The sequence below is a fragment of the Orcinus orca genome, chromosome 3 (assembly GCF_937001465.1).
Source record: "Orcinus orca chromosome 3, mOrcOrc1.1, whole genome shotgun sequence".
Lineage (NCBI taxonomy): Eukaryota > Metazoa > Chordata > Mammalia > Artiodactyla > Delphinidae > Orcinus > Orcinus orca.
The window spans coordinates 125,907,229-125,927,338 of NC_064561.1; the positions used below are offsets into that span (position 1 = coordinate 125,907,229).

At 39.5% G+C, this 20,110-nt stretch overlaps 2 protein-coding genes and 1 long non-coding RNA gene across 11 annotated transcripts in view; 2 read left to right on the forward strand and 1 right to left on the reverse strand.

Moving 5' to 3' along the window:
* Nucleotides 1-15,351, forward strand: part of LOC125963932 (uncharacterized) — a 498,665-nt gene extending 483,314 nt beyond the window's left edge. The window contains exon 2 of the long non-coding RNA XR_007476391.1: nucleotides 14,746-15,351. This is a non-coding gene — a long non-coding RNA (uncharacterized LOC125963932). The remainder of the gene's footprint in view (nucleotides 1-14,745) is intronic.
* POC5 (POC5 centriolar protein) overlaps nucleotides 1-15,351 on the forward strand; it is a 36,072-nt gene extending 20,721 nt beyond the window's left edge. For all 9 annotated transcript variants that reach the window (XM_033430045.2, XM_049707747.1, XM_049707745.1 and 6 more), the window contains 3 exons: nucleotides 4,294-4,577; nucleotides 9,684-9,860; nucleotides 12,336-15,351. In XM_033430045.2, coding sequence (XP_033285936.1) covers nucleotides 4,294-4,577; nucleotides 9,684-9,860; nucleotides 12,336-12,479 — 605 coding nt within the window. In that variant the 3' untranslated portion in view covers nucleotides 12,480-15,351. The remainder of the gene's footprint in view (nucleotides 1-4,293; nucleotides 4,578-9,683; nucleotides 9,861-12,335) is intronic.
* Nucleotides 15,352-17,228: 1,877 nt separating this feature from the next.
* ANKDD1B (ankyrin repeat and death domain containing 1B) overlaps nucleotides 17,229-20,110 on the reverse strand; it is a 53,207-nt gene continuing 50,325 nt past the window's right edge. Inside the window, 2 exon segments of the mRNA XM_049707875.1 lie at nucleotides 17,229-17,702; nucleotides 17,815-18,200. Coding sequence (XP_049563832.1) covers nucleotides 18,013-18,200 — 188 coding nt within the window. The 3' untranslated portion in view covers nucleotides 17,229-17,702; nucleotides 17,815-18,012.

Here is a 20,110-nt window from a genome sequence, read left to right on the forward strand (position 1 = left end):
GGTTTGAGGAGATTTCAGTGATTGGTGTGGTCTGCAGTACTGATTTTCTGCAGTACCTATGTCTTATCCAGGCACTGCTATTTTTAATATCATGGTGTTATATTCAGTTTTAAATCTGCCATGAAAATTCTCTCAGTCATGGTTACTTACAGTATCTTATATCTGATCAAGTAAACTGTTAAGTATTTAGGCTCAATGTTATAATAACGCTTTGAATGTATAACATTATTTTAAGGCTCTTTTAACTATAATGGTAATGCCTTTAAGTATAAAATTTCATTTCTGTTTTTTTCTAAGTAGCCAAATTCCTTAGACTGTTTTCATTATTAAATATTTCTTGTCTATTCATGGTTTCCCATTTTTTAAAAATTGCTTGTCTTCCAGTGCAAGAGAGTCCTCAACTAAAACTCATTTTCAACAAGTATACATATCGGCCTATCTATAGAAGTTGAGTAAAATAATTCTATGTCAAGAAAGGTCCATGTATTGGCTAGGATCTGAGTGGCTTTTGTCATCCACATGGCTTAGAACAGCTTTGCCACCAATTTACAAGGAGGCCTATTTTCCTCACTGGGTTTTAGTTTTCTTCTCTGAACAAAGAAGATAATATAAATCTTCCTTACCTGCTTCATAGAGGATTCTTGTGAGAATGCAGTGAAATATAATTGAAAGCACTTTAAAAGACAAAAAATACTTAAATATGTAAGAGGATACTCATGATATAATTACTGCAGTCTTAAGTCAGCCTCCAAAGTTTCATGTACACATTGAACATTTTTGCAGTATTTCCTCATATTAAATCCTGTTTGAAACTCAGTTTATTTATTGAGAAAATTTCATTTTGTACCATCATTAATATGATTTCAGTCCTGTGAATAACTTGTCTGTGCTTGTTATGCCCTCATTTTAAAGCATCAATAAACAGTTTTTATTTCAATTGTGCACGCTATAGATGGTAGTGAGTTAAGGCAAATCGTTTTCTTTCTCAGACAGTCATGGTATGTGGCCCACATGCAAGTTAGAAACTTAGAATCATAGAATCTTGAAGCTGAATGGTTTATCTTGCTAATACCCAAATGAGTACTTGATTTCTCTAGTAAATCGTATTTTAATTGAGTATTAATGCTAAAAACAAACTTACCGTCCCCAATGATTGGATAGTCTGCTTTCGGTTGTAATTGTTAGCAAGTTGTATATATTAAATTGAAGAATTTAATTATCTACTTGTAACAGATACTGGGTTTCACAAGTACAGTGAGAAATTATAATCATTAGAACTTGCTACATTCAATTGCAAGAAATCTATTTCTCGTAACCTACTTAAGAAGGTTACGAATTTACTTAGGACAGAGTGTCTTACCACCTTAATAAATTTACTGTCTTAAATTTTAAATTCAAATACAGCTATGTCTCTTACAGGCATATATCCATAACAGGACTTGGAGAAAATGTATTCTGATAATTATACAACATGATTTATTTTGCTCCTATTGCTTTTAAGTCTACTGTCATCTGCAGCTAATGCCAGGTTATGGGATCCCAGCTGTTTTCAGTGGCCTTGTGCTTTGTTTCGTTTTAATTTTGGCTGTGCCGTGCGGCATGTGGGATCTTAGTTCCCCGACCAGGGATCAAACCTGCACCCCCTGCATTGGAAGCACGGAGTCTTAACCACTGGACTGCCAGGGAAGTCCCCTTGTGCTTTGTTTACCATAACAATGGGTAATAAAGATAAACAGGACTAGTAAGACACATGTTAGCAGTACACACTAGTGTTGATTGAGCTACCAAAGGCAAAAGTTCAGTGTAATGTAATGCTGGATTTGCTCTGTGATATTTGTCTTGTGGCATTTTAATAACAGCTATTAAAATAAATTTTTAAAAATTCTCACAAGAGGAACTTCCCTGGTGGCGCAGTGGTTAAGAATCCACCTGCCAATGCAGGGGACACGGGTTTGAGCCCTGGTCCGGGAAGATCCCACATGCTGCAGGGCAACTAAGCCCGTGTACAACAACTACTGAGCCTGCGCTCTAGAGCCTGCAGACCACAACTACTGAGCCCGCATGCCACAATTACTGAAGCCCACGCACCTAGAGCCCATGCTCTGCAACAAGAGAAGCCACCGCAATGAGAACCCCGCGAACCGCAACGAAGAGTAGCCCCTGCTCACCACAACTAGAGAAAGCCCGTGCACAGCAACGAAGACCCAAGGCAGCCAAAAATAAATTTTAAAAATAAATTCTCACAAGAAAAAAAAAATTACTTCTGGCCCCCTTAAAGCAATTTTTTTTTTGTTTGCGGTACGCGGGCCTCTCACTGTTGTGGCCTCTCCCGTTGCGGAGCACAGGCTCCGGACGCGCAGGCTCAGCGGCCATGGCTCACGGGCCCAGCTGCTCCGCGGCATGTGGGATCTTCCCGGACCGGGGCACGAACCCGTGTCCCCTGCATCGGCAGGCGGACTCTCAACCACTGCGCCACCAGGGAAGCCAAAGCAATTGTTTTTTATAATGCAGATTTTAATAATACAGTGTTTCTAATGTACTGCTCTACTTGTTAGAGCAAAATAAATACATATTTTTTATCTCTTTTGATTCTCTGCTAGCCATAATCTGCAGTGCATCTCATGTTGTACAATATCCTAATCAATCTTATAGCTTAGATAAAAGTTTCTATGAGGTAGACAAAATATGTCAATACAAATGGCCTTTAAAGGGATACCTGCCAATTTTTAAAGTAGTTTTAGGAACAGTAGAAAAATGCTTTCCAACTGAAAAACATACCCAGTTAAAGCGAGAATAATTACTATACTGGTTCCACATAAGTCTGCCACCCACCTAAAAAAAGAGACAATCAGTCACTTTCTATGAAAAACATGTTAAAACTCAGTGTGTGTGTGTTTTGTTTTCAAAGCAAAAGCAGTATATGTTGAATTCATCTCTTTCATCAAATTATTTCAAAGGACCTATGCATTGTAATCCTCATTAAACTTTGTTAATGAAGTAACTATTGCTCTATTTTATGTAAAGATAGTCTAAGACAAGAACTTATACAGAAGTCCAAATTTCTGGATGGAACTTATACAGAAGTCCAAATTTCTGGAATTTCTGGAATGAGGACAACACGGAAAACCTTTTCAGCATAGGGCTACATAATGCCCTCTATTCATATATTCTGAAACATCTCAGTGACTGAATATTGAAATCCTCACCCTGATGTTTGGTACCAGGAAGATATAGTCTTTTTTTTTTTAATTTTATTTATTTTTGGCTATGTTGGGTCTTCGTTGATGCACACGGGCTTTCTGTAGTTGCAGTGCGCGGGCTTCTTATTGCGGTGACTTCTCTTGTCGCGGAGCACAGGCTCTCGGTGTGTGGGCTTCAGTAATTGTGGCGCACAGGCTCTGTAGTTGTGGCCCACAGGCTTAGTTGCTCCGTGGCATATGGGATCTTCCCGGACCAGGGATCGAACCCGTGTCCCCTGCATTGGCAGGTGGATTCTTAACCACTGCGCCACCAGGGAAGCCCCGAAGATATAGTCTTAAATGGAAATTTTAACCAAATTCTAATGCTGGGGGGTGGAAATCTAGAATAGGACTCTTTATCCTGGCTTCTGGAAGCTGACATTATTTATTCCTTTGATCTAAGATTAAGGTTCAGTTTTGAGAGAAGGTTTCTATATATGTGTCACTAAAATCAGTTAAGTGTGCAAATATGCTCTTAATTCATGACATATAGTCTACCTGCAAGAACTCATTTCTTTTACAGTATCAAAAGTAAAGATTTTAGTGTTACTTATTGATTTATTATTGTTTGCTGAAAAAATCAAGAATTAAAAATACATTGGTTTTGTTAGGCTAAGAGCAATAGATGGTAAATGAAGAGGGTATGGTGATATCAGAAAACTATTCTAAAGATCTAAATACCAGGCCATTTATCAGGATAGTTGTATTAAATAATGCAAAGAACATAAATCTTTAGGCACAATGTGACCATATTATTATAGTGGTTGTAAGGTCCCAGCTGAGTACATAATTTATTTTTTTACATAAGAGCAAATCATTCATTAGCTTTCACATGTTGAAGGAACTGGTCTGAAGTCTTTAGTGGTTAATGCTGACATTAACCAGTTAACACTGACCAACTGCATTAACCGAACAGTGTTAACCTATCCAGTATATGACACATTTCTACATTTCTGCTGGACCACATTTTGGAGATTATGTATTTTCATTGTTGGGAAAATAAAAGTAATCTTAACTTGGAAGAGTGTTAATGGAATTAATTTGTGATTTATAGGGACAGACTTCACAAATAATAAAAGGGAAGAGTATGGTCCTGGTGTTCAAGGAAAAGAACATTCTTCTCATTTGGATCCTTCAGCTCCTCCGATGCCCTCAGCAATTGCAGTGCCACCATCCCCACCAGCGGCAGCCCTGGGAGCCACCTGCACTGCTGCCTTTCCCTCTGCTGCTTCCATCACTCCTGCCGGGGCTGCTTCCACTTCCTCTGTTCACCTTCCTGTTTCTGCTCCTCATGGCGCTGCACCGACAGCTACAGCTTCCTCTACACAGGAAGAAATGGTCAGTACAGTTAACTCAGGTGCCTATGTTGGGAAAAAGTTTCCAAACTTGTTTGTATATTGGATATTTTGAACTCAGAACATATTTTCCCATGGAGAAAAGAGTCTATGTGGTCTTTAGGCCAATCCACAGAAAATATTTAATACACAAAGTAGCTAAAACATGAATTTGTAATGAAAATAATACCTGAAACTTCTATTACAATAGTGATAATTAAACAAAAATGAAGAACTTATTAATTTTAAAGGAAATTAGTGGGTACTTTCAAGGGCTTAGGAGGCTAATGGCCTTTTTGTATATTCTTATTTAACTACAGCTTCCCTTTTCCTGGATGCAGACATATTAACACTACTCTGTAGTGACTCCATCTTGGTTAGGTTTTAAGTTTTCATTTATAATTGGAATGAAGATAGGAATTGTTTTTCCTAAAGTCACTAGCTGCTAATAGAGGAGTCCATAGAGGGGGAAGAGTACTGAATGAGGATGGCGTATTTGTGGGAGAATTTACCTGAAGTTAAATTAATCAAGCTATTAATATGCATACTGTGGTTCTGACTTCTCGGCCTCCTGTCATTAAACCTGTATTCTTCAGTGTCTCTCAAGTGAAGGGCACAGGGATACAGGCCAAGCTTATCAGACTCACCTCTGCACGGCTTTTTTTTTAAAAAAACCCTATGCCCTTAGAGAAATGCAAATCAAAACTACAATGAGATACCATCTCACACCGGTCAGAATGGCCATCATCAAAAAATCTAGAAACAATAAATGCTGGAGAGGGTGTGGAGAAAAGGGAACACTCTTGCACTGCTGGTGGGAATGTGAATTGGTACAGCCACTATGGAGAACAGTATGGAGGTTCCTTAAAAAAACTACAAATAGAACTACCATATGACCCAGCAATCCCACTACTGGGCATATACCCTGAGAAAACCATAATTCAAAAAGAGTCATGTACCAAAATGTTCATTGCAGCTCTATTTACAATAGCCAGGAGATGGAAACAACCTAAGTGTCCATCATCGGATGAATGGATAAAGAAGATGTGGCACATATATACAATGGAATATTACTCATCCATAAAAAGAAACGAAATTGAGCTATTTGTAGTGAGGTGGATGGACCAAGAGTCTGTCATACAGAGTGAAGTAAGTCAGAAAGAGAAAGACAAATACCATGTGCTAACACATATATATGGAATCTAAGGGAAAAAAAATGTCATGAAGAACCTAGGGGCAAGACGGGAATAAAGACACAGACCTACTAGAGAATGGACTTGAGGATATGGGGAGGGGGAAGGGTAAGCTGTGACAAAGTGAGGGAGTGGCATGGACATATATACACTACCAAACGTAAAATAGATAGCTAGTGGGAAGCAGCCGCATAGCACAGGGAGATCAGCTCGGTGGTTTGTGACCACCTAGAGGGGTGGGATAGGGAGGGTGGGAGGGAGGGAGATGCAAGAGGGAAGAGATATGGGAACATATGTATATGTATAACTGACTCACTTTGTTATAAAGCAGAAACTAACAAAAAAAATAAAATAAAAAATAAAAATTTTCCATATAATAAACATTATGTTTAAAAAACAAAAACCTTATGCCCTTCTTCCCTACTCTGGCTTGGATCTGGCACAAAGGCATGTACAGTTCTATAAAGGTGCTGGGATGATTCAGATTTGCTTGTCTCCCTCTCCTCCCTGACCCTAACCACTTACATGAGAGGAAGGAAGATGGCAGAGTAGGTTTTAGGTCTTAATTAAGATTTACAGGGGCTTCCCTGGAGGTCCAGTGGTTAAGAATCCGCCTTCCAATGCAGGGGACATGGGTTCGATCCCTGGCCAGGGAACTAAGATACCACATGCCATGGGGCAATTAAGCCCGCACGCCACAACTGCGGAGCCCACACGCCTCAACTAGAGAGAAGCCTATGTGCCTCAATGAAGATCCCGTGTGCCGCAACTAAGACCCAACGCAGCCAAAAAAAAAAAAAAAAAAAGAGTTACACAGGCCATTAGAAGGTGCTGTAGAGCTAGGCAGCTCTCTGCAGCCAAGGGACGCATGAGTCAGCCAGACAGTTGGTCATCTGAAGTATTCCAGCCTTTTGCTTTTCTTTTTTTTTAAATTTAGTTTTGTCTCATTGGGTCTTTGTTGCTGTGCGCGGGCTTTCTCTAGTTGTGGTGAGCAGGGGCTACTCTTCATTGCGGTGTGCGGGCTTCTCATTGCGGTGGCTTCTCTTGTTGCGGAGCATGGGCTCTAGGCACGCGGGCTTCAGTAGTTGTGGCACGTGGGCTCAGTAGTTGGGGCGCACAGGCTTAGTTGCTCCACGGCATGTGGGATCTTCCCGGACTAGGGCTCGAACCCATGCCCCCTGCATTGGCAGACGAATTCTTAACCACTGCACCACCAGGGAAGTCCCTTGAATTTCTGCCTTTTGGAAGCTACTAACTTTGGGGAAAAATATGTTGAGAGCTGCTATTTTGCATTTCTTAAATATGACTTAAGAGAAATTTGAATGTGTGGGGGAGTTTTGATTTAGAAATAAGACACTAAAATTCAACCCTGACATGCGTTCAAGCTGTGTTTATTTTTCATGATTACACATTTCGAAGTGTGATCCTATACTGATGATCTCATTTAAATAAACACAGTGAGTATTTATTTCTGGTTTGTCATTCATGCTGCATATCCAGATAACACATAGAGCTAGATTTTTCAAAATTCACTTCTTAAAATATGACTGCACCACTTGTACATCTGGGTTTGTATCTGAATCTGAACATGCATAACGAGAACCAAATGAATGAGTGTACTTACCACCCTTTTTATTTTTTGAAACAATTTGGTCACCTGAGATAATTTTGAAGTCTTTGAAACCTGAAAAACACAATATTATATAGACAGCCCTTCTTCCCCCACCCCTCCAGCTACATCTTGCTCCTTCAAAACAGACACCCATTCAATTTCATTCACATAAGTACAGCATTTAGGGTTAGAGAGAAAGGAGAATCACAAGTAAATCAATCTGTAAGTGCCATGCTAGTTTTCTTCCTTTCTTATTTAATTAAAATACTCAGATTTACCTCAAATATGTCTTCTTGTTTTTAAAAAGAACCATATTGACAAAAGCAAAAACAAATACATTACTTGGATTACTTACCTTACATGAAACCATTATTGTTGGGAACAGGAAAAGAGAGATTTGTGATCCAGGCCTGGCTATCTTTCTCTTCATTTGAATCACAGAGGATTCCTATGAACATTCAAAACTTTTTCTAGTCTTCTTCAGTAATTTCCAGTACCTAAAAGGAGGTGTGTGTAGAAAGTAAACTGCAGAGAATCAGGAGACAAATAACTGGAGAAGGGAGGATTACCATTCTAGTGAAAGAATATTTTCATCTGTGAAATTATTTCCTTTCTGCAGACATCATCAGTATGTTAAATATCAGAATTTCATGGTGGAAAATATTTTCAAAAAACATATGCTCGCTTCGGCAGCACGTTTACTGAAAAAATATATATATTAGGCAGTTATACAAGCAAATGTACTATTGCAGTTCACAAAGTTGAACAACAGATGGCACTTCAGTTTTTCTAACTCCATTTGAAATAATCGAGGGGTTTTAATTGGATTTTTAAGCTATTCAGTAAAGTTTCTCTTCTAACTTTGCTCTTCATCTGAACAGAAAGTGAAAGGCTAGCATTAGTCAGTTGGGCCTGCTCTCCCTGTTTCATACATGAGGAAATTGAGGCTTAGGGAGAGTAACTTGCCAGTGGACACAATTACTAATGCAATTGTAATTCAGACTTTGACAGTCTGGCTTCAGAGCCCTGTACTCAACCAATAATCTGCATTGTTTCCATGTCAGATATTAAGATACAAATATTGGGGCTTTTTAAATATGTCATTTCCCTTTTTCTTATTCCTTTTGATTTTTGCCCCGCTAATGTAACTAGTTGATCATGAAAAAAAAAAAATGAGTACATGTACTACTCTTGACGTAAATGTAATCTTTCTGGTGTATTGTCCAGCGGTAGGCAACAAAAACTGTAAAACCTGACATTACCTTTTGATATGATCATCTCGCTTTTTGCAGTACATTCTACAAATAAGTTTCAAAGGAAAAGGAAAATCCAGGAATTCCTTGGTGGTCCAGTGGTTAGGGCTCTGTGCTTTCACTGCTGAGGGCCCGGGTTCCACCCCTGGTCAGGGAAGTAAGATCCCACAAGCCGCGTGGTACAGCCAAAAAAAAAAAAAAAAAAAAAAAATCCTTTTTTTTAAATTACAAAAGTTTGCTATATATAATAGGAAAAGAACTGGGACAGTTAAACTGCAGTTTGTTGATATAAAAACCTCTCATTAAAAATGATAGCTTGTCTCATATATAAAATAGAAAATAAGAACCTGCTGTATAAAAATAAAATTCAAAAAAAAATGATAGCTGGTCTCTATTCATGAAAAAAAGTATATTAACAATGCCATAAGAAAAAGGGGAGGACACAAAAGCATATGAGTAATGATGATTTATCCATAAGGGTCAGAAGTTCATAAAACAGATTAGCGGTTCAAGAATTAGGGATTGTTTGGGAAGGGAGATGGGTATGACTCTAAAGAAAGGACAGCACGAGGGAGAGCTTTGTGGTGATGGAATAGTTCTGTATCTTGATTGCAGTGATAGTTACAGGAATCTACACATGTGATAAAGTGACATAGATCTATACCCAGGCATCATTCCAACATCAGCTTCCTGGTTTTGACATTGTAATTACATAAGATATAATCATTGCAGGAAACTGGGTGAAGAATACACAGGACCTCTCTATGCTCTCTTTGCAACTTCCTATGAATCTATAATTATTTCAGAATAAAGTTTTAGAAGTTCCTAAAATCCTATAAAATAGTTGGTATACCAAGGTTAAAGGGGTGTTTGGGGTGCTTGGTTTTATGTTTTGCTTTTGGCCTTGTTTAAAAATTTTTCCCCATGTTAGAGTTGGTTGCATATACAATTATTTTAAGTGCCTGTGTATTTTCTTTATAAGTTATAGAAGCAAAAGTACCATAAATTTTGCCATGGATTTTCTACCAACTGAATATTTTTTTGTTTTTTAGTATGGGCCCAGGGTTGTGACATCAGCACAACAGAAAGCTGGAAGAACAATCACAGCCCGGATCACAGGGAAATGTGATTTTGCTTCAAAAAATAGAATCAGTAGCAGTTTAGCTATAATGGGAGTTTCTCCTCCCATGAGCTCCGTCGTTGTGGAAAAGCACCATCCGGTCACAGTGGTGAGTCTGCATTTGATAACTTCTTGTCAAAAATTCTTTTTCCTGAGAGTTGATAGACTAATAAACACTTAAATGACATGTTGAGGAGAAGATAAAAATCCATGATGACTGGTACTTATTCTACCTTTACTATTACAGTCTTTATATACTTATAATTATCACACCTGCTTTAAATCTACCTTTCCTATTTTAGGAAATTAATTTCAGAAACATTGTTTCTTCTCAATAGTATAAAAATTATCAAATACAATTAATCCAGTGTATTGATGGCCAAAAGGGTAAAGTATATAAATGATTTCTCATTAAAAAAAAAATGACAAAAACTGTTTACTCATTAAGTGCTGTCCATGTAGCAGATTTTTTACTCTAAGAAACACCTACTTTTATAGTTTTTAAGTTTTCCTTTTTTTTATTTTTTGAAGTCTTATTTTCAAATATAATTGTCAACGTATTTCTAATTTGGAAAAAAATCAGGTTGCAATAAATTCACGTGATATAAAGTACATGGAATTTAAGCCAAAAAAAAACCCCTGAGTTAGTGCCTCAGTTTCGCTACTTACTGCCTTTGTGATCGTATACAAATCAAGTAAATATTTGAGCCTCCATTTTTTCACGTGTAAAACGGGAGCAATAAGAGTACTTAGCTCCTAGAGTTATTGTCAGGATTCAGGATTAAATAAGATAACATGAAAATTAAATGAGCTGTATAAAGGCACTTTGTAAATTGTAAAGCCATAAGCAAATTTAACTTAATAAAAGTTACTAGAGGGCGTCCCTGGTGGCGCAGTGGTTGAGAGTCCGCCTGCCGATGCAGGGGACACGGGTTCGTGCCCCTGTCCGGGAAGATCCCACATGCTGCGGAGCGGCTGGGCCCGTGAGCCATGGCCGCTGAGCCTGCGCGTCCGGAGCCTGTGCTCCGCAACGGGAGAGGCCACAACAGTGAGAGGCCCGCATACTGCAAAAACAACAACAAAAAAGTTACTAGAGAAGGATACATGGGATATCTCTGTGTTATTTCTTACAATCGCATATGAATCAACAATTGTCTCAAAAAGTTTAATTTCTAAAAGTTACAAGAACACATCCCTAAAGAGAAACAACGATTGATTTTAAAGAAGAATGTCCTCTATATAAATTCTGAATGTTAAGCAACATTCCTGTCTGCTTAATATGTCAAAAAGATAAAAGGAATGATTTTAAATCCTTTTCCTTCTGAACACTAGATTGTTACTAGATGATTAAGTCAAAAGAAGCTGGATTGATTGTTTAAATTTAGCTTCAGGTAAAGTGTGACCACAGTGAAGTGGCAGACTGAGATGGAGGTACCAAGTCCAAACTGAACAGATCGAGGGTAGAGGATCATCTTAGCCTTCATAGGTTGGACAGCCTCTGAAAGTCCTTAGATGACTTCTCCCCGTATTTTTGAAAATGTGAGATTAGGTATCAAAGATGAGAAGAAATGAACTCATTTCTATTTTTATCAGCACATATGATGTTTATAAAGGGATAGGGGGAGAGAGACTGTCCGTTCATAAGGTAAGGAAGATATAAAGACAGCACATGTGTTTATTTTTAATTCAGACAACCTGTTTTTTTGTACTGATTGGAATGATATTTTACAGAATAAAAACCAAGGAACTAAAGACTTACAACCCCTGTTTCTGATATTTATCTCTCAAACTGCCCTTCGTTTATTTAGTATGTTCAGTTACTCTTCAGTAATTGGGCACGAATTCAATAGCCATAAACTGCTTCCATTGTTACCTACTTTGGATTGTGTAGCAGGCACAGTGGCAGTCCTCTGTGCTATTTTTATTTTTCATTTTATCCCAGGATCCTAAGAACTAGAACTACTAGAGACAATTACTAATAAACCATTCATCAGATTTCTGACACTTGAGCTCCATCTGCTGGATAATTGCTCGCTCCTAGTGCTACTTCATCCTGTGCCATGTTTTGTAGATCATGATGCCAGTGGTACCATGAATCTGTTTCTACAGGTTCTCTTGCCCATCATCCCTAAGGAGAAATAGCTCTTTTGTCAGGGTCAGGTTAGGTGGTTAGCAACTAAAATTTCATCTTAGTTGCAAGAATCTCTCCCATTTGTAATGGTTATCCAGTTATTTACGTACGAAGAAACATTTATATAAAACACTCTAAGAGGTTATTTCTCCTTTTCTTTAAAGAGAAAATCTTATTAAAGCAGAATCTGACATGAGGATCTTTGTTTAAAGAGATTTCATTCCTTTTTTTTAAGCAAAAGCTGTATCGTAGAGCTTTTGAAATACACAGTGAATGTTTTGATATAATATATATAATTTTACTTCAAGTATTTTAAAGATGACTTTTCTAAGTGGAAGACCCTAATAGGAATCTACATGTACTAATGTTTGTTGGGTTAAGTTATAGACAATGAAATGATATTTAGTATGTATAATTTTATGGAATTGTTGAAGCATATTTTTGCCTTTTCAGCAAACCATTCCGCAAGCTACTGCAGCAAAATATCCCCGGACCATTCACCCTGAAAGTAGTACCTCAGCTTCCAGATCTCTCGGAACCAGATCAACTCACACCCAGTCTCTCACAAGCATTCAGTCCATAAAAGTGGTTGACTAAAATGAATATGTTCCTAGTGAGGTTGTTGAATTCTTCTGGCTTTACTAAGAATTAGAAATTTTTAGTTTTTAAAATTTCATATTCTTAGAACATCATGGATACATCATATTAATTTCCTCAAAATTACAAGAGACTTTTTCAAGCTGTACCATCCTTTGTAACTATATGTAGGATTATTTTAATGTGATTTTTTATTTAAGCAATTAAGTAAAACTTTTTTAAATTAAAAAAGAAACTAGCCTTAATTTTTTTAATAGGTTCAACCTGTGACCGATTATATCATCAAAGTATATAAATCCTGTTTTTGCAGTGTTATTTCCAAAAGGCTAAATCATTTGCAATGTTACCAAGTAAACTTTGAGAGAGAACTTTACTAAAAAAATTATTTAAACTAATAGAAACTAAGGTATTTTTATTTGAAAATTAAAAAAATAAAAGCCCAGAGTAATATCACAAAGTTTTTTTGTGACTTTAATATATTAGTCCTCATTTTTCTGGGGCTCTAACAATTAAAAATAGGGGGGGAAATAGCAATACCTATGAATAGTTTTTAATGTTAAAAGGGAAGAAATATTTTACTAGCACAATAACAGAGTTACAGAAACATCAGAAAGAAATTTCCTACTGGGACTTCCCTGGCGGTCCAGTGGTGGCTCTAGAAGCCACCACAATGAGAAGCCCGCACACCACAACGAAGAGAACAGCCCTTGCTCGCCGCAACTAGAGAAAGCCTGTGCGCAGCAACGAAGACCCAATGCAGCCAAAAATAAATAAATAAAATAAATTTAAATCACAGATCAATAGGTTTTTTTTAAAAAAAAAGATTATTGTAAGCATCTTTTAAAGCTTTATCTAAACTCTAGAAATTGTATATTGTCTACAGCACCAAGTAATTAGTGTTAGCCTAATTCAACTTAACTTCTTCCAATGCAGGGGGTGTGGGTTCAATCCCTGGTTGGGAAGCTAAGATCCCACATGCCTCATGGCCAAAAAACCAAAACAGAAAACAGAAGCAATATTGTAACAAATTCAATAAAGAAAGACCTTAAGAATGGTTCACATCAAAAAAAATCTTTAAAAAAAAAAGAAATTTCCTGTTAGGATGATCCTATTTCAAATGTTCTTTCTTACCTTTTTGAAACTCTATAGCATTGAACCTTTTTTTGCTCTGAACATCCAAACATTGTCCTGTGATGGTACAGCCCTGGACAATTCAGCAATTCAGGCCTTCCAGGCCTGGCAGACACTTTTTAATGCCTGGCCAATAGGAAGAAACCATCTGGGCAAACAGATTTAGGAGAACAAGACCAGGCTTCTAATGCTTTTATTGCTGGCTGACTGTGTTATCTAGGGCCAGACACTTAAATTAATCTCAGGGTCCTCATCTGTGACATAATGAGATCTACCTACCCTACCTATTTTCCAAAGTACTTATGGCTCACATAAAAATGAGTGGATTCTGGGGAACTTGTGAACAGCCTCAGTTTCCGTATCTTTAACAGAAGTGGATGGTTTCAGCCTCTTTCAGTCTGAACATGACCTAGCCCTGTGCTCTAACTTTACTATTGGAAATAGTTTTTCTTATTGCCTCATGTTGTAATAGGACATGGGAGAATAAATGTGAGACTGGCAAATATCCCATTTTCTAAAGGACACACCAAGGCTTTTTTGAACTATAAAAGTATCTGGCTGTGTCTTAAAAAGTATTAGATCCTTCTTATGCAGTGCTCCTTTTGGATTGTGGCCAGCTACCACTGGTGGCAAACAGCTCTTCTTGGGTTTCAATAAGCACAAATCAACAGCACTTCATCTCCTGCTGCCCATACCATGGGCATGCTCCTCCCCAGAGCTTCCCTGTCCACTCAGAGAGTTGAGATACCGGCAGGCTCCACTCATATGCAGCCTGGAATTATCATCCCATTGGGGTAAACAGATCAATTCTTACTTTCTCCCCATATGAATTGTCCTGAGATGCATTAGTCCATTCTTGAGGTCAAATAATCAGTTGTTCCTGATACCAAGTGTTGGCCAATTTGGTAAATCACGCTGGTCTTGGCTCTCCCTTCCCCATCTCACTTCCTTTTTCCTTCACTCCTGCTTCCTTGGATCTACACTCCTGAAAAAAGCAGTTGCTCATAAACTTTGGTCTTGGGCTCTGCTTTTTAAGGAACTTACATGACAACAGGGAATGGTTTTCAGTAAGCAGCTTCCCTGGTGGCACAGTGGTTAAGAGTCCACCTGCCAATGCAGGGGACACGGGTTCAAGCCCTGGTGTGGGAAGATCCCACATGCCACGGAGCAACTAAGCCTGTGCGCCACAACTACTGAGCCTGGGCTCTAGAAGCCACCACAATGAGAGGCCCGCACACCACAACGAAGAGAACAGCCCCTGCTCGCCGCAACTAGAGAGAGCCCATGCATAGCAACGAAGACCCAATGCAGCCAAAAATAAATAAATAAAATAAATTTAAATCACAGATCAATAGGTTTTTTTAAAAAAAGAATATTGTAAGCATCTTTTAAAGCTTTATCTAAACTCTAGAAATTGTATATTGTCTATAGCACCAAGTAATCAGTGTTAGCCTAATTCAACTTAAATTCAACAATTAAAACACTTAAACAGTAAGAGTATGTATTCATATTTGTTTATTATTGCATAAAGAGGTTACCCAGATTTTGAAGCAAGGTCAGTGGAAACTGGTCATACTGAAGAACAGGTGGGGACAATGCTTTTCACTAAATACCTTTCTAAAAACTTTTTATAATCATGTGAACATATTACCTGTTTTAAAATTAAGCTTACCATTTACAATCAGCATGAGATGAAGATGCAGAACTATAAATTCATGATATAATAAATGGACTGAAATTGCTCGTGATTTTATTTCTGGGCTTATAGACTTAGAGTCAGAATTTGATAATGGAGAGCCTTAAATTATAATGAACAGGTGCACATAAGCTGATAGAAATTGATACTTGATTTCATATTTCAGAACTTTCTCAGATTACAAAAATAATGTGTGGTTAATATTTAAAAAAATATTGGAAAGTACCAAAAGTACAAAGATAATGAAAATCACCTGTAATTACATCACCAAGAGATTAAAAAACATTGGTGCATACACCTCTGGTCTTTTCTTAAGTGATATATTACACATAGGTGTTATTTAAAGCCAACAGTAACTGAATTTCCAAAGCAAGTTTCTCTTATGAAACAAATAACGGTTAATGATTTAAATACTATGGATATGAGGTTAGGCATTTCATAGACATTCTCCCTTCATCATCACCTCAATATTATAGAAGAGATAGATCTCTTTCCCCCATCCTATAGAGAAGGAAACTAAAGATCTGAGAACTTGAATGTTAGCATGCCCAAAGGCTCACAGCTAATAAACGGCAAAACCATGATTCAAGACCATGTCTGTCTATTCTTAAAACCCTGGGTTTTTTCATTTACCATAATGTTCCCACCATCATAATTTTTTAAAACATGATATACAAAATCCTAGGTTATTCTATCACTAGATATGTTATCACATATTATGTTGCATCAAATGACAGAAATGGGAAAAATATACAACTTGCCTTAAGCAAAACCAAAAAAATTGACTTTTCAGTGGTTGGAAAGTGTAATACCATTTTTTCATCTGTTAGAGAATCCTGTCACTGCCATCTTCACGGTTGAAAAGAAAATCAATACTACTGCTGGAAGAACTTTACGCCATTTGAAGAACTGAATTTAAGAGGGCTGAATACTGAATGGAAAATCATTTAAATACAATTTCTTTAGGCATTTATGAAACTGCACATTTCTTGGGCCTTGAGTCAGTTTCACTTTTAAATTGACCAATCTTTTCTGGAAAAAATGATAACAAGATTAATAGCTAATATTTATTAAGCACTTGGCTACATGTCAGGCACTTTGAATCCCACAACAGCCCTCTGACACAGACACTTTTCTAGTTAAAAACTGAGAATGCCGGCAGAGTGATTTCTGTACAGAACTTGCTCGAAATCATAGCCCCTTATTTGTTGGAGTTCAGCTATAAGCTCACACAGTCTCGCTCCGGAGTACATGCCCTCACCCACTGCAGTGGACTGCCTCTCAGTCTTCCCTGGGAGTTCTTGTGGACACTATTTCATAGAAGTGAATAAGTTCAAAATTGAGGGAACAAACCCAGAGCTAGGAGGATAATGTCATGGAAGGTAGGCATAATCCATGCACACTATTCCTCGTACCAACCACTGCTTGAAACTGAATATTGGATCCGTGATGTGATGTGCATTTATGTTCTCAGTTTCAGGTAAAACTGCAGCAGCGAAAATAATGGTGATAAGTTTTCAAAGCATCTTCCCTGACAGTATGGTCTTTGGCAGAGTGATTTTTAGCAGTAATCCCAGCTGGCAAAATAATTGCCTGTCTGCTCTTTTCTCTCAGCGTAGAAGTAATTTTTTCAAACATACTAACTCGCAGAGTTCCCAAGAGGAACAGGCATGTTGAGCAAGACAATTCTTAGTTGTAGAGCACTGTCCTGTAAGATGGTTCAGCACTCCTGCTGCCCTCCTCCCACCCACACCCCTCCCACACATGCACACACACAAAAGTACTCCTGCACTTTTCAAATGCCCAGCAGGGGAATGACACTGAGAACCACCAGGCTAACAACGGGACCAGTGCCGATTAAGTCACCAAAGGAGAAGCTGCATGTTCTGACACCAAGCTGGGACTGCTGTGGCTCCGGGAGGTACTTGTGCTGACCGTCCCCTACCATTTTAAGAGAGCGGGAGTTCCTATCTGTTGAAAACCGTAACTCACCAGCTAGTTCTGTAACTCACGAGCTAGTTCTGAAAACTGCAACTCACCAGCGGGAGTTCCCATCTGTTGAAAACTGTAACTCACCCACGCACACCAGCTCTTCATACAGGTGCTTGACCGGCGTGGCCTGTGTCACCAGGGCCCCGTGGCCGTGTTCACGGAAGCTCTCCTCTCCCGTGGCAAGCACGAAGGGCAGATGCTGACACCTCCTTACTGTGAACTCAGTTCTAACACAAGTCCCATATGACTGTGGTTGCATGTTCATTCCTCCTCTGGCAGCTGTGAGATAAGAAGCCCAGTGGATGAAAGCCCTTCCAGTCGCCTCACTGGTACTTCTAGGGGGACCAGAGTTTGGAGTCTCTCAGCACTTGCCACGCACCTGCTGTGCTTAACACAGATGAAAGCTGAGGATGAGAGAGGGGAGGGACAATCTTAAAGAGACGTGGAGCTTTTCTTCAACGTTCAGGTGGCACTGCTAGAGGCTAGCACTTCTCAAACTTAAGATGTGCAATTCACCTGAGGGTCTTGTTAGAGTGAAGATGCTGGTTCAGTCAGTCTGGGGTGAGGATCTGCAGGTGAGTAAGCTCCCAGGTCCTGCTGCTGCTGCCGCCCGTGAACCACACCCTAAGCAGCCAGCACGCACCCACCTGCCAGTCCAGCTTCCAGGAAACTCCTCTGGTAGAAGTCTGCAACGCCCGGCCAGGCCAGGGCTCTTCACTGGGCAGATCTCACTAGACGCCTAACCCCTGAGAGGTGTTCAGGGAAGTGCTGGGATACGGAGATGGGAACCGTGGTCCCTCGCGGCTGGAGGTCACAGTTACAAACCCGTGCCAGGTTCCTAGCTCTGCCAGATGCCGAGGTGAGGAGGGCCTGAGCTCTGGGGAGGAAATCCGCTGCACAGACTGTTAGAGGGGCAGGGAGAACAAACTATATGCATGAAGAATGTACTCCTAGGGACTTCCCTCGTGGTCCAGTGGTTAAGACTCTGCGCTCCCAGTGCAGGGGGCCTAGGTTCGACCCCTGGTCAGGGAACTAGATCCCACAAGCTGCAACTAAAGAGCCCACATGCCACAACTGAATAGCCTGCACTTGGCCACAGAGATCCCGCATGCAGCAACAAAGACCCGGCGCAGCCGAATAAATAAATAAATTTAAAAAGAAAAAGTGCTCCTAGGTGAATCCAGTTCCTTTCCTAAATCTTGCCGCTGCCAGACTAATTTTTCTTAAACACCGTCATCAACGTGTCATTCCTTTGCTCAAAAGCCCACCAACTCCATTGTGCCAGTAGCATAACCCAGGGTTATGTAATTGGATTGTGAATGTTACTATTATCATGCCAACTAGATTATCAATTCCATTAAACAGGCACCATGGCTTACAGAGCTGATGTATGCTTCCCCTGGCACAGCTAAACACACTCTAGGCACTCGGTAATGTGTGAATGAAACACATCAAAACTCCCCTTATCCTGATGGCAAGTACTCTGAAAGCACACTGCATTTCCAAATCAATTTTTTAGGTCAAGAGAAATTTCCAGAAGGCAACTCCATTTTCCTAAAGACTTCACAGAACACTATGTGCCTAATTAGCAACAAGGAGAAATCTTAACAATACAAAAGAAATCTTTTTAGAAACTGTAGTCAATATTCAACATTTTCAATGTATTATCTTCCATTTTTTCATGTGAAAATGTATCCTTAGAATTAGCAATAGAAGTGTCATAATTTACTTGTGTGCCCATGTGCCCATGGGCTGTGGTTCTGCTATCCCCAATCCCCAGCAATCAATAATGCGATCACCCCCTGCGCATGGGACTCGTTCACATCTCATGACAGCCATGTAAGGACAGTGCTCTGAATAAAAAGTTTTGCCAAGGGCTTCCCTGGTGGCGCAGTGGTTGAGAATCTGCCTGCCGATGCAGGGGACATGGGTTCGTGCCCCGGTCTGGGAAGATCCCACATGCCGCGGAGCGGCTAGGCCCGTGAGCCTTGGCCGCTGAGCCTGTGCGTCCGGAGCCTGTGCTCCACAACGGGAGAGGCCACAACAGTGAGAGGCCCGCATACTGCAAAAAATAAAAATAAATAAAGCTTGTGTTTCCTTATTTAAAAAAAAAAAAAAAAAAAAAAAAGTTTTGCCAAGAAAAGTCTTTGCTTCTTTGTTTTTAAAGCTAATTAGTTGATAATGCAAACAAGCTTTCTGTATTTCCTAGGTTTGGGTCAAATCATAAAAAAGCAAAGCTAAGGACTCCGACCTCACTAATTCTGACATCTGGAGTCTGGCTGAAATGATTCCATGGCTTGGAATCCTCTAACCAAGAGAGCCATGGGTCTCTATCCCACACGTCTCTCATGGGACACCTGGTCTCACCAAGGCCATGACCTACAAGAACCCCTTGCCCCAGGCCTGGTTTAAGGGATTCCTTCCTGGTGTGGAAGCCCTAAATAGTTAGCCTGTTGTTAGGGAATGAATCCATTCACCCCAGGATGATCTCAAGGAACTCCAGAAATCAGGTGGCTTCCCAGTGACAAGCCAACTGTTAAATCCTTGCTTCCTTCGTGCCCAATTCAGTTGGGAACCTTAATTTCCTTCTAGGCTAAATGCCACCTTTTCAATATGGCTCAATAAAAGTAATCATCCTTTGCAAACTTCAATCTACTGCAGATTCCCATGAGTACTAGCAGTCTGCAAGGCTCCCAATCACCTCTGTGGTCCTAAGCTAACTGTCCCCACTCCTGGGCCCCTGCAGTCTGTTGCTTATCAAGAGCACTGGACACCCACTTGGAAGATGGGCACCAGTAAGGATGGCTCTTCC